This window comes from Microtus oregoni, unplaced genomic scaffold (genome assembly GCF_018167655.1).
Source record: "Microtus oregoni isolate MIOR12 unplaced genomic scaffold, Mior012 000009F_ref0000495, whole genome shotgun sequence".
NCBI classification, from domain to species: domain Eukaryota; kingdom Metazoa; phylum Chordata; class Mammalia; order Rodentia; family Cricetidae; genus Microtus; species Microtus oregoni.
Genome location: NW_024543068.1, coordinates 48444434 through 48459419, shown reverse-complemented (window position 1 = coordinate 48459419; position 14986 = coordinate 48444434). Strand labels below are relative to the sequence as shown.

Genomic DNA, 14986 nt, shown 5'->3' with positions numbered 1-14986 from the left:
TCAGAAATATTTTATAGAAAACCCATACCATAGAGAAACTAGCTTCCCTTAGGAATGGAAAGTTTTTCCAAGAGTTTAAAAAGAAAGTTCCCTGCTCCCAAGGGGAGCTGTGTTAAGTTACCATGTTTTCCACTTCACTTGGTTCTCAGGGAGCTGAGGATTAGGCATGGTGTTCTTCCCAGGGACTCCCTTGGGTCCTGCAGTTGTCACTTTTATTTATCTTCTTTTGTTCCTAGTTATTTATTTTTGTGAGCCCCTTCTATTTCATTCTGAGAGAAAAGATAAAAGAGGGAGTGGAAGAAATCGAGAAAGATGTTAGATAAAGGTGGGTACCACATATCCAAATGAGTAGTGGTGCACCCTCAGCAGAGGATCGGCCGCATCCGCCATCACAGCAGGACGAACTCTGGATAGCCTCTTACTAATGACTCATTTGTCTCCTTCAGTGGCTGCATGCCCAATGCTTCTAAATATGGCACAAGACAGCTTCAATGAGAATAAAGTCTTCTGTACATCTCTCCTCATGTGTTTTGTGGGCTTTTATTTCCTGCATCAAAATGGTATGCGGGACATCAGCCACGAGAAGCACACAAGCAAGCAGTAAGGCATCAGTCGGTGCTGTCATCACCCAGAGGATTAATGTGGGTGCTGGGAGTTGCTCAGTATCCAAATTATACTCAAGTATTTCATCACCTGCTTAATCAAGCTGTAAAATGAGGAGTTAGACCACTTCACCTCCAGTGATTTGATTACGTGGTAAGGATACTGGTACATAAACATTAATCCAGAGAAATTAATTCATGAAAATTAGCTGAAGACACCCCTAGAGGCCCGTTTTGTATCTATTTTTTGCATAAACTGTTGAACTAACTACTTACCAAAGGTGTCTTGGGGGGCTTGGATGATTATGCATGATTCTGTAGCTGTCTAGCGAGAATCCTGAAGAGGCCATGAAGTGACCTGGAAATGCATTCTGATTAAAGTGAAGTCTTGAGGAGGAAAATTGCTTTGAAATGATTAAAGTTAAAATTGGTGGTAACGAAGGAAAATGCTTGTCCTGGAGTGAGGTCTTTGAAAGAGCACCATTCCGAGTGTTCCATGAAGCAGGTGGCTCTTCATTTTCAGTGTGGAAATATTACATTGTATCAACCTATCAGATTACCTGACCTGGAATTCACTGGATGAATTAAGGGAAGGTTCTATCTGTGAACATTTGGCAGAGGCCGTGCGGAGTCTGCCCTCAGAAGGAGGATGTTATCCAGTGCTGAGCCATCTTAGATGAATCTAGGCAGTCTCTGCATGGCTCCCATGAATGCAGTGTGGCAGATTTGTGCTTCACTGTGGTGCTTAAACATCTCTCCTACCAGATCATGACGTCCTGGAGAACCTGACTATGTCTGGCATTTTCTCTGCTATTCTAGCTCCAGCCTGCTGCCATCTTACCTAGGATTAAGTCCCTCGCCCCAGTGGCATTAGTTCTCTTTCATGAAATATTCATTTCTGTATATAACTTAAATGTAAATCCTGCATTTAACACCTTGGAAATACGTATTTCAGAACCCAGTCTTCTCAGTGGTAATGTCAACATCTGTCTATAACCATGCCTGTACCATACATAAGTGACAGCCCTGACAGAATCTAGTACAGCACTTGTAATCAAGCACATTAATGTTTATACAGGTAAATTATGAATTGGTACACTGCGTTAGATGAATAAACACTTCTATTACATATTATAATACATCATAGCTCATATCTGGTTAGGTGTTGCTACCAGAGGGTTGTAAAAATAAAATAGGTGGGAATTTGATAAAGCAAGGAGGGCACTGAGAGAGTTAGAGTAGAGAGTAATTAGAATGTGTTATATATATATATATATATATATATATATATATATATATATATATATATGTGTGTGTGTGTGTGTATATATATAATGTATAAAATTATTAAAGAACAAGTAAGGCAATCATATTTTAAAAACTTATATAAGTTTCCCATACTTTCCTGCCCTGTAATCATATATATACTTTATTTTTTATAATTTAGACAAAGTGTTCCATGGCATGTATAAATAGATATTGTATCTACATCATATCTTCATTATTAAAATTCATTGTTCAGAAATTAATTAATTATTTCCTTGCCCACTGCATCTTGCTTTTCCTTCTCATCCATTTTTTTTTATTTTTCCTCCAGAGCATCCCTCCTCTTTCCTCCATTCCTAAACATCTGTCTGGTTTTGTTTTCATCGAAACCAAAACCTTGGGGGAGGGGGAGGTCTACACGTTTCTCGTTTGCCTCCTGTGCACTTCCCCATGATAAGGAAGGAAGGTGCTATGCTTTAGTGTCTGTCTTTGCATAAGAGGGAGTCACTTTACTGAGGAAGGAGGCACTCTTCATGTGTCTGCTTATCACAAACTGGGTTTATCTGTTCAGTTTCGTGGATAAACCGCCTTGGGACCATGGAGGTGGGCAGTGCCATTCCCTCGTTGCAACACATTATCAGTGATTAGAGAAGCCTTCTGTCTCCAGATAATGTTTTCTGAAGAATATTAAATGTTTTTCTTAAAGGAGAGTGCAGAATCAAGATGTTCGGAGGGCCAGTGAGAACGCTTCATGGGTGTTTTCCACTGAGGCGGGTGACTTGAGTTCAGTTCCCAGGCTCACATGGTGAAACGAGAGTCCTACAAGCGGTCCCCTGACCTTCACGTGTGCACAGTGCCCACATTCACACACAGAAACACAAGAGGAGTAAATAAGTAAACAAATAAATAAATGTATCAGTAAAGGACTTTGGTTGTCAGATTGAAACGTAGACATTGTATGGAGGCTTGATAAATCAGTTCTTGCTTTAAACAGGTGTCCTTCAAAGTCCGGGTCTTTCTTCAGTTTGATTTGACCTCCAAACACAGTTATGGGGGATTTAATATTGTAGAATAATTATCATTGGACCTTGTTCATGAGGAAACCTCTACCTCTTGTGCTATGAAGTAGATTCAGCAAAGACAGATTTTCTTTTTTAATAATGTGAACTACTGTGTTTAGTTTTTCTGTTTTAAAACCATTTAAACCTAATGAGCTTCTAGTGCTGTGCTTTGTCACACTTTACACACTGATCCTCTTCTGTCCTCACCTCTGTTCTGAGCATCTTCTTAAAAGAACCTTTGGTCCCACTGGCAGCCTTCTGTATTTCTTTTGTTTTCTCCTCTCTCCAACCTCAGAAGTCTCGCTTTTACCTGTCCTTACTTTGCCCTTGCGAGGCCTTCCTTCAAGACAAGCCTCCTGAAGCCAAGAAATGGAGGTGTGTTCTGAACCCTGCAGGCCTACAGAGAGGGAGGAGGGGAGCACAGCTTCACACACCTGTGCCCCTGGCACCTGGAGGAGGGCTGGGCTGGGGACGCGTATGTCTGCCTACCAGAAGCCAAGCTAACTTCTCAGTGTAGCCAATTCGATCAAAGACAAGCAATTCAGTGGAAATTTAGTTCATGTGGTTCCTTGGCATTTTGTAGACAAAACAAACGAGGTGACTGATAGCATGAACCACTTTCCAGCTGGTACTAATGGTGTTTCCTGAAGCTGTGCTCTCTAAGGTCAAGAGCATCAACCTTCAGACTGATGTGTACAGTGCCATGCAAGGTACGAGAACAACCCGACGCCTGTGCATAGCTTAAAAATGAAAATTTGGATTTTGCTTAGTGTCCGGTTTCATGCATTTTTGGTTTGCTTATCAAATATCATATAGTCAAAGCAAGGCAGTGATTATTATTCTAGATGGTTGATTCCTAATCTGTGTGCTCAGTGCTCCTTAGGGACAAGGGATTAATTGTAAAGGGCTCATTATTACATACAGATGAACCTGTTTCCTACTTCAACAGATACTAACAATACAGAGACCTGGTAGAATTTTTCAATAATTCTTTAATATGCTTCCACAAATGTGCTATGCATGTTTGCTTTCACTGTCAAAGCAATGTTGCAAACCCATTAAAGGAAGCATAGTCCTCTGAGTAAGGATCACGGATGATCAGCTCCCACTCTGACACTGGTGTGCCTGGTACTGTAGTCAGCTTTCTGTTATTATAATAAATATACAAGGCAAGCCAGACATCATAGCCAATGGCTTTCGTTTCAGCATTGGAGAGGCTGAAGCAGGCAGATCTCTGTGAGTTCTAGACTAGCCAGGGATACATAATGATTCTCTGTCTGAAAACAATGATTAAAAACCAACTCAAAGTACAAGATGAAAAGCTTCTAAAAGGGGGAGTGATTTATCTGGGCCCCAGTTTGAGAGGTTTTAGCCCATGATTGGTTGGCCTGCTCCCTTGGGGCCAGAGACAAAGCAGCTCATCTTGGCAGCAGCATTCAGACAAACTGTGCTTTTCACTGGGGTGCCAGAAAGTGAGACAGTAGAGACAGGAGAGACAGGAGAGACAGAGAGACAGAGAGAGAGAGAGAGAGAGAGAGAGAGAGAGAGGGAGAGAGAGAGAGAGAGAGAGAGAGAGAGAGAGAGAACACCCAGGGTTGGTAGTAGACCTCCCACTAGTCCCTATCCCATATAGGATCAAAAGAGCTAAGGGAAAAGCTATTATATACAGGCTTTTGAGGGATATCAAGGCCAAACTGTAACAGTTGGTCAAGGTTAACCTAATGGAAGCCCGTTTTACTGACTAAACATAGTTCTAGAGAAAATAGTCCAAGATCAAAGTACCAGCAGGTTTGGTCTCTTATAAGCCCTCTTTTTCATGGATTGCAGGGAGGGCTTTCACTATGAACCCTTATGTTGTTTTTTCCCCTGCATGTATGCGTGCCTGTGCTTCAACTGTGTCTGAATCTCCTCCTGCAAGAATACAAATGGGTCTGCATCATGGTCTCATTTTAACTTCATGCCTTCCGTACAGGCAGACCTGGTCAGATCCTGAAGTATACTGGATACCTGGATTTCATCCTGGGAATTCGGAGGGCTACAGTTGTGCCCATTTGCTTTTGATGAATCTGATATTCTCAGGAATTTACATGGCCCAACAGAGTTGTGGGTGGCCATGTTCTGTTTTGTCCAGGACTGTTTTATTCTGATTGTCCTGACTTGTCTGTGCCCCTTTGTTTGTCAGAAATGCCATATTGGGATAATAACTATGGTATAGAAAATCACTTATTTTGGTGTTAACTGCAAAATATTTTACTCTTATTGGTTTCCTTGCTTATAAAAGAGACAGCATCTACCTCATGAGTCACTGTGAGACCGGAGTCATGTATGTAATCATGCAAAAGACTGCCTTCTGTAGCGCGGAACAAAGCAAAGGGCCGGTATGTGTGTGTCTGTGTGTGTGTGTGTGTGTGTGTGTGTGTGTGACTACGTTTACCAGGTGTTGATTTGATGTGTCACTTTGGCTGGGTCACAGTGCTCAGATAAGTTGTCAAATAATATTCTAGATGATTTTTGTTTTCCAATGAAACAGTCTGTCTTCCATGTGGGTGGGCCTCCTCAAGTCAGTCGAAGGCCTGAGTCAAACGGTAGACTCAGTTACACAGTGAGCGCAGTGCCAGAGGAGAGGAAGCAAGCAGCTTGCAGTGTATCGTCTCTGCCCATCGGCTGTCCCAGCCTCCCCACTGACCGCCTTCTCCTGGCTCTCCATTCTGCTGGTGTCTCTGGGCAGATTTTGGATCTGCCAAACCTCTCTGATCACATGTGCTGCTTATTAAGATAAATTTCCTTGTATATCTGAATTCTGTTTTACTTATCTAAAGACACTAACAGAGCGAGTGGAGAGGCCAGAGCTATGTCCAACACCTAACTCTTAATTTTAAAAAGTTCATCTACTTTTTAATTTCAGGCATTTCCATATTCACTGTATTCTCCCTTTGTCTATAGACACTTACCAATAAAAACAATTAAATAATCATTGCAAGATAATTCAGCAAGTGATTAAGCATTTTCTGTACATATTAATATCAGTATTTTGAAAGCTTGAATTTCACATTCCTATATCACCATTTTAAATAATATTCATATTATCCCCCAGAATTTTCACCACTGCTATTTATAATTTTTAAGATTAACTCTTTCAGGAAGTGAGAATGGTAACTTAAATATATTTTCAGAATAAGAAAAAACAAGATTAGTTTCAGTAAAATGAGTGTGGAGTATTAAATCAGAATTAAATCACTGCCTCTAAAACTGTGCTCCAAACAAAGCAAGCAAATGTATTGGCAACAGCTCAGCCAAGTTAAAACATTGGCAAATCACCCTTATGATCAGAGATAAACAGCTTGGAAAAGCAATTCAGTGCGTGAGATACTACTGGGTTATGATGGAGGAAATGGAGACGGCCGTTCTTTAACTCAGCTGAATGTAGACTTGAGCAAAGCTATGCAGAAATTGAAATTTCACCCACATCCAGCGAAGTATTTCCTAGCTGGGAACACTGTTGGCATAGTTGTGTGTGTTTGTGTGTGTGTATGTGCGTGCGCACATGCATGGGGATGTGCATGCACATGAGTGAGCTTATAGGAGTTAAATGTTGATACCGACTGTCTTAGTTGCTTTCCACCTTATTTTTTAGATGGGGCCTCAGTGTTCCTAGAGATTGTGCCTTGTACATCCAGCTAGATTCACTCAGCTAGACTGGCAGACCAGTGAGCTCCAGGAATCCTCCTGTCTCTCCATCCCCAGAGCAGGCATTACAGGCACATGCTCTCACACCTAGATCCCTTCTCATGTGGGTGCTGGGAGTCATTTTGGGGTGCTCATGTTTATGTGGCAGGCACTTACCTGTTGAGCCATCTTCCCACTCCTATGTTGCCATGGCTGTCTAGGGTGTTCTAGAACGTGTTTCTGTCCACCCACTTTTCACACTTGAGTGCTCTTGTGATGACATTCCAATCCATGAGAGAATTCATGTTACTCCCATGATTCTGAGGCCAACTGATTAGCAGCCTAAATTCTGTTGGCTCGTTGATGTAAACTTCTAGCTAGTGATTAGGATCTGAGCATCATTAAGAAGGAGGAGACATTTTCCTCATTTAAAAAGTAATTTTGACTTTTTGACATTCTCAAATTGAATGAAAATGAATTAAAAACAAACATTAATACTGAACGTAGTAGAAATTGGAAACATAACTCACTTGGGAGGGAAAGAAAGATTTAAACCAACTGTGGATACAGCCAACATCCTTACAATAAAATGTATTTGAGCTCCTATGGAGAGAAATGGTCTGCCCAGGGAATTTAAACTGAAGTTTCCTCCCACTGTAAAGTATTAGAAAGATGGGAAGCTAGGTGTTGGAAGGTGGGGCGTTTGGGAGGTGATCAACGTTACATAAGGGTTTAGAGTAGAGCTTCTATGATAAAGTCTTAGCAGATTTATCAAAGAAAAGAGGGAACCAGACAGACATGTGTACACATGCGTGTACCCTGCTTCCCATCTGCAGTCCTACAGGATAAAGGCTGTCACCATTTGTGTACCCCAACCTCTCGCTTTCAGAAACACTAGCCACAGTGAACCTTCTTTCTGTATAACTCACCCGAACTGTAGGCTGCAAACACTGGCAACAGAATATGTAATTATTCAGCTACCAAAATGATTGCCAAGAAAACTCGATTTTTACTCTAGTGTAGGTAGAAATTATGACACAATTATGTTCAAAATATTGTTATATATTTTAGAATCATATATATGGGTATTTAAATGTTTCAGGAAACCACCCAGTTACTACAGAAGAAGTGAGATAAAATATAAAGGTGGTAGGTGAAGAGCAGCTTTTGGGTACTGGTTATCTTATTTATCTATATATTTCCTGAAACAACACCCAAGACCATCAGCACACCTAGTACCAGATGTTGCTTATAATTGACTCTCCTTGCTGAAAGAAACCAAAGCCCTGCGGGAAATAACTGATTACACATGGACCATGTATGAGGTCCAGGGTGAGCCCGAAATGCCCTATCTACTGAAAACTAAGAAGTGGTTAAAGACCAAAAGTGACCCGTTAAAGGACACACAGAAGCCCAGTGATGGCCTGAGATGGCCAACGAACATCCTACAAACAAGCAGAAGATAAGAATGCATTTTGACTTCAAAGAAAACAAACAACAACAAAAGAAGGAGGCCTTGCAGGAGGTTGTGGAAGGAGAATTTCTCTGAGTACCAGTACAGTCTAAGTCTGAGCCAGATAGTGAATTAAAGGCTAACCTGGGCTGCAAAATGAGAGCCTAACTCTAGACCCACACACATGCACACATACTGTAATAGAAGATGATGTCAATACATGACAAACAGAAGAAATACAAGCAGCTGATGTTAAGAGAGAAAGAGATAGCTTCATAAAGAAATTGCCAATTAAAATAAAAAAGAAATAGATAAAAATCACTTTTTTAGGATCCAGCATAAATAATTAAGACAGAATAGCGATGTGCAATAAAAGAATAAGATAAGTTGACATTCAGGATCTTTAACTGCTTCTAAATATCTCTATATATTGTTCATTATCTTAAAATTAGAATGTGTGTAAACTGATAGAGATATTGAGTCACCCTCACTTTCTGCTATTGAAGTTTGTATTTCAGTGGTGATATTTCGTGCCACCTAATCAAACAGAACTGGAAAAATACAATATTAACCATATATTTTTTTTCTTGCCAACATATTTACCTTTTTTATCTTTTCATGAGTGAAAAACCCAGGCAAGTCGAGCTATAGGCCGTGGTTCAAGTCAGTGTCTTGAACCCTGGGTAAAGTAAATTGGTGGCATGGAAGCAATCTCACAACAGCAGATGTAGTCTGAGATCCTTGATGAGACTAGATTTTGAAAATAAACGACTCTAAAAGCCTTCCATTAGGGCAACTGCAATATGTTGAATATGAACTGTATATGAGCTCTATTACTGTATTAATATGAGATACTTGTTGTATGGTGAAGGTAATGTGCTTATGTCAGAAAGGTTTTAGTTCTTAGATACATTTTGAAGTATATAGGTATAAATGCCACAGGATATTAGTAACTTTCAAAAGAGAACAAATATAATGTATATACTGATACGTGTACAGAGAAGTATAATGTATATGCTGATGTGTGTGCAGACAAGAATAATGTATACATTGGTGTGTGTGCAGACAAGTTTAATGTATATGTTGATGTGTATGCAAACAAGTGTAATGCATAAGTTGATATTGCGTAGACAAGAATAATGTATATACTGATGTGCAGACAAGTATAATGTATATGTTGATGTGTGTGCAGAGATTAGTGAGAGTGAATTACTGCAGCAATGTACAGGTGACATGATGTTTGCTCCAATGATGCTGAGCAAGAGACCTCTGTATTTCTTTAAGGTGGTCTGGAATTTCACAAAAAAATTTCAATATTAAACAGTTTTAAATGACAACTGGCTTTGTGTTGTAGAGCCAATTTTGTGCTTATTTTAAGTCTTATTTTCAGAATGATTAGAAGGAAAGACACCGTTCCTAAGTACCCAGGGCTTCTTGCTCTCCCTCGAGCTGATCCCATCTATATTTGTTATGGTTTCTTTTTGGTCTCTTTTCTCCCAGCAGAGCTCTGCTCACCTCTGCAAATGCTGTTTTGTTTTCAGTCAGCCATGATCTTGGTGTTTTCTCTCTACTAGTCTTCCACTTCGTTTTCCCTGACAGCAGTCTCCACCCAGAATCACAGCTGAACTCTGATTGCTCATCCAGCAATGGAACAATGCTTTTGAGATATAAATGTGTATTTGTGCCTCTATGACTGTTTTATGAGGGTCTCTCTCAGGCAATAGCTCTAGAGGACGTCTGAGACTATAGACTGGATTTGTGTTTCCTTGATCTGTGTAAACAGACTGTTGAGGGTGGAGGTTAATGTCAGAGTCAGCCCAGTACTGAAGCCAGGTTCCAATGCATTGTATGTATATGACTTTCTAAACTTCTCTAAACTTAGCTTTCTGTTCTAGAAAATTAAAACCATCATTCCCTCAAATGACTGTTGTGAAGGTTCAGGTTCTGACAGCTGTGAAGCCCCGAGGAAAATGACTCTAAGTGTTCTCTGTTTTCAGTCATAGTCTTTCCATGACACGTCAAAGACCTGAATCAAATGAGCTTTTCAAGCTATTTATAATGGTCAGTATAAAATGATATCTATGTTTCGTCTCTGTGTTTTCCCTGAATTCAGGTTTCTCTGGGACTTCTGCATGCTCATGCCACACATATCTTGTGGCCTCCAGAGCGCTGGCGGAGACTGGAATCTGTGCTTCCTCCAGAGCGCTTCCCAATCCATAGCAATGATGAGTGACCGCGTGGGAGGCCCATCATAGGAGGAGCTGCAGACACCAGAAGCATCCTACCCAAGAGATGCTCCAATGATGCTCAGCAAGAGACCTCTGTATTTCTTTAAGGTGGTCTGGAATTTCACACAAAAAAAAATGTTCAATATTAAACAGTATTAAATGACAGCTGGCTTTGTGTTGTATTTAATTCCATATTGTTTATCATGAAAAATATGCAGGCCTTGGAGAACATGAAAGCATTCTACCTGTGCATATTAACGGAATTAAACTGGAAAATGTGCATAGTTATAGATGAGATCTTTCCTTGAAGCCTGCTGCTAAAATATTTTTAAAATTAATGTGCATTGAAGATGATTTGTCTTTTAATGTTAAGACAGAACAGGGGAAACCACATATTATGCATATAAGGATAGTAATTGTATTGTAATTGATGGTATCCTCAGAACAGTGACGGCCAACTAGGAAGCCCAGGAACTGTGTGTGATGTCAAATAAAACAGTGATTTGTACTGATCTCATTTGGGGTGTTTAATTATCAGTTAACCAAACATCCACTAATGAAAAACGTTTTATCTCTTATCCAAGACAGAAATTAAAGTAATGGCAAAAAAGTTCTGTCAATACTTGACAAAAAACTGAGTGTTTTTTATTGGCCCTTTTTAATATAAAACTTCTGAGCAATCCCATGCCTGTCCACAATGATGAATAAGTTCATTGGTTCAGCATTTTATCACATTGGGCGGAAAGTTCTAACTGAAATGGAAAATAATCAAATCCAGATTAATAAAGTTTGGTTTTTTTTTAACCCAGGTGATCTCCCAGCATCTAACGCTCTAATACTGAAGTCAGGCTTAATAGTGAAATGGCAGCGTCTGTCACCTGTCTAAACAAGGACACACTCCCTGCAGAGGAGGCAATAACCTTAATTAAACACCCTTGCTTAGCAATGATAAGAGCAAGACTTGAGTCCACTTTCTACGGTTCACCAGGTTGCTTTTTATTCTATTTCATCTTGCAAATGGAGATTCTAGTTCACTGTGGTAGAACAGTCATAGGAGAATATGCGTTTATCTAGCCTTCTGAGAGTTGATTCAGCAAACATCGAGCTCTTACATGCTTGGCTGGTCAGAATTATATTTAACTTTTATATTACGTTCATTTGATGAATTGTTGTTCTGTGATCATTTTATATATGTTTGCAACACATTCTCCCACATCTGTTCTTTCTCCTCACCCTAACCACTTGCTTTGTGTTGGGAGCTGTGAACCCCCAGATCCTGAATGTCTTGTAAACAACTTGTTTTCCTCTACTCTGAGACAGCCTGCAGTTGCTCTGAGCATGAGACCCTCAGGAGTTTCTGATGGCAGGGGAGTGGTTTCTGGTGCATTTGGCTGGGGAGTGGCTATCAGTTAAGGATCTCTATATAAGTGGCTCTGGAACATGATAGGGGGGCATTCCTGTTTCAGGGGTGACCTGTGTCTCTCTCTGTCTGTGAGTCTTTGTGCGTTTCAATCTCCAATTCCTTGCCTGGACCACGAACTGTTTGGCAGTGCAAAGAGCACAGACGGGCATGATGTGCCCCAGCTTTGTTTTCGGTGAGCATTTGGTTTAACCAGGCCATCTGTGTGAGCATTGTATCAGAACTTGCCACTGACTGCAAGTGGACTCACTAGTGGGTCTACAGCTAAAGACAATGGCTCCCCTTCTTTCTGAAATTTGCGACAGTGAGAGGTACCATAAACCCCTTCTCTATCCATGCCTGACTATCAGCAAAGCCATGAAATTGTTCTTATATGCAGAACTGCCAAAAATCTTTCAGTGAATCATTAGTCCCTCAGTCCCATTGATTCTCTTTCCCAGTCTGAAATTTTCACTCTTACTTTGATTCGTACTTGACCAAATATTGCTCTTCTGAGTTTTGAGCCCCCCATGACAAAATATATCTCTTGGAATTAAATGTAAAATATTTAGTATATATTGTATTAAAACTTGAGTTCCTAGCAAATAGGAACTCTGAAGACTGAAGATTATAGAATTGACATTTGAAGAGAGATTACTGACATGAGGGTAGGATCAGAAGGAAGTGGAGAGGGCACTGGGAAAGTGGCTGCCTATCACTGGCACGTAAGAAGTCAATGTTTTAACAGTTTAAAGAGTTACCTGTGTCATTCTTCAAGCTGTTAACTCAAGGTTGCCAGTCATCAGAGAAGAGAAGAGGTAAGGGCTCTTTCTGTTCCGTTTGGCATTCTCTAGCTGCATGGCACATCACCAGCAGTCAATACCTAGTGCCCATTAAGCAGCTGGGCTCAAGACTTACTTTTTCTGGAAGGCAGAGGTAATCGCTGCACCACCTAACTTAATCTGTATGTATATTCATGACCTTACCAATCAGTTGGTACTAATAAGCGTATATCCATTTCCTCTCCTTCTGTGCTGGGAAGCAGTGTAGTTTATACAAGACTATATATAGTTCAATTTGGTGATGTGGTTATTTATGATAAACAATAAAATTCTGTCAGATCAATATGTCTGTATTCAACTTGGCTACTCAAGATGGATGAAATGGATGAATGGAAGTTCTCTGAGTCTACTGGTTGAAAGAGGAGGAATTATAAAGAAACAAAAAACGTGCCATGCAGCTAAACAAAGGTGTGGAACCCTGAATAGGTGGTGGGGTGGGCCTCTGGGAGTGGTAGAAAGGGCTCGAAAATGGGTGTTTCTGCTTGGGAGAAGGAGAGGCAGATGGGGGACCTTTCCAGGGGTGGCACCTTGGATTTAGCCTTTATGAGCTGAATAGCTGTCCCCCTAGGAATTATAAATGCGCTTGATACAAAATTATTTCAGCTGCTCAAATCGTTTCCAGCAATGTGTAATTAACTGTCTGGGGGATGTACATTGAGTTTTACAAACTGAATTTCCAACATAGAAAATTGAGGTTGTGCTGCAAAAAAAAAAATTAGACCAGCAATTGTTTTTTCCAGCTTTTTTCAAGTCATAGCAGAATTTTACCAAATATTCTCAAAAAATGTACTGGATGTAGAGATACTTTTAAATTTTGATCAATATTAAGCTACCAAATTAGCATGTTCCTGTTTGCCTTTCATATACATTCTAAGCTCATATGTTCATGAAAAAATGGTAAGTAGAGAAAAATTTTAAATGGAGCTAAAGAGCTAGAACTTCACTGGTATACTTTTTCAGTAGGGCAGGGTAAAAGGAGATTGGACTTTTGAAGAGGAACCTGAAAATATTGTAGTATCATCACCATTAACTATATGGCAATGTCTAATCCCCAAAGGTTTCATTATCTAGTCTACTATAAGCACAAACAGAATCACCCTGGCTCATACTCATCTATTGTACTGGTGGTGATCCCATTATGGCATCAGCCAGGTCTCTGTCTACAGGAGTGGCCACTCTCTTGTGACTTTCTATCCTTGAAGCACTCACAGGGCCATGAGACACCATCCTTCAGTCCTGCCAATGTTCCCTTCCTCTCACTCACATTACTCCTAGGGCCTTGCTCATATTAGGCAAGCACTCTGTTATTTATCACCCCCTTTTTAATGTTTATGAATATGTATTACCAATCAAAATACAGGGTCTCAATTAAGTTTCCCAGGTAGGCCTTGAACTTGCCATTCCCCTGCCTGAGCTTTCACAGTAGTTAAAATGAAAACCTCAGTATATATATATTTTTGAAACATGTTTTAGGACAGTGCCCTGGTTTATTGAACAAAGATACTTCCTGCCAGTCCTGGGAACCCGAGCAATCCCTGGGATCTACATGGTAGAAGAGAAGCAGTCCTCCTAAGCTGTCCTGTAGTTTTTGGTAATGTACCATGGCACAAGCATGCCAACACACCACACACACAACGAATAGATAAATTTGGTTTTGATTTTTTTTAAAAGATATTTTCTCTAGAGTCAGAATTCTAACTTAGCACTTACTTTCCTGAAGACAGCAGTCCCGCCCTCTGACTTTGTTTCTTTGAGAATCACTCTGCTTCCTGCGTTGGTGATGACAATTATATTCTAGGAAGGATTTTCTTTCTGTCCTAACAGCTATTTGTTCATTTTCCTGAGGTTCTAAATTGATGTTTTGTACAAAATTTGTGAGTTTTTTCAGCAGCCTTTTTTTCAACATATCTTCATCCATTTTTTCCTCTGAGGTTTTTTGTTAGGCATTTGTTAACTTATGGATGCATTACACAAATTAAAGGGGATCAATTTCTTTCTTAAATATTTGGATCAGATGATTAATATTGTTATTTAAAGTTAATTAATTATTGCTTGCCATTTTTATATCACTATTTAGTGAATTTATCATTTCAGATCTAGAATTTTGGTTTTAGCTATTTTCATGTCTGACTTCAGATATTTATTTATTTCTCATTTTTCTCTCGGCTTCAACCCATGTATTTTTCCTGCTGTATTTTCTAATTTGTTAATTATCTGTTCACTTGTGTCTAAATTTTTATTAAATTATTCATTAAATTTCTAATTTCAATCACTATTATCTGCCTGTCTTAGGATTTTCAATTGATCTTTTCAAGTATTTGCATGATCCTATCAATATTTGAAAATCTCATATGCCTGTTTTGTTGTCCTTTTTTAATTTGGGAATTTGTGAATTTCTTATGTTTTTCATATACTCATGTATTTTAATTCAAATTTTAAAAATATCTATTTAAAATTTTCAGATACAAT

At 39.6% G+C, this 14986-nt stretch overlaps 1 protein-coding gene across 4 annotated transcripts in view; it reads left to right on the top strand.

Moving 5' to 3' along the window:
- The window catches only part of Immp2l (inner mitochondrial membrane peptidase subunit 2), an 815636-nt gene extending 805195 nt beyond the window's left edge, over positions 1-10441 (top strand). For all 4 annotated transcript variants that reach the window (XM_041658413.1, XM_041658410.1, XM_041658411.1 and 1 more), the window contains one exon: positions 10162-10441. In XM_041658413.1, coding sequence (XP_041514347.1) covers positions 10162-10281 — 120 coding nt within the window. In that variant the 3' untranslated portion in view covers positions 10282-10441. The remainder of the gene's footprint in view (positions 1-10161) is intronic.
- Positions 10442-14986: the final 4545 nt, after the last annotated feature.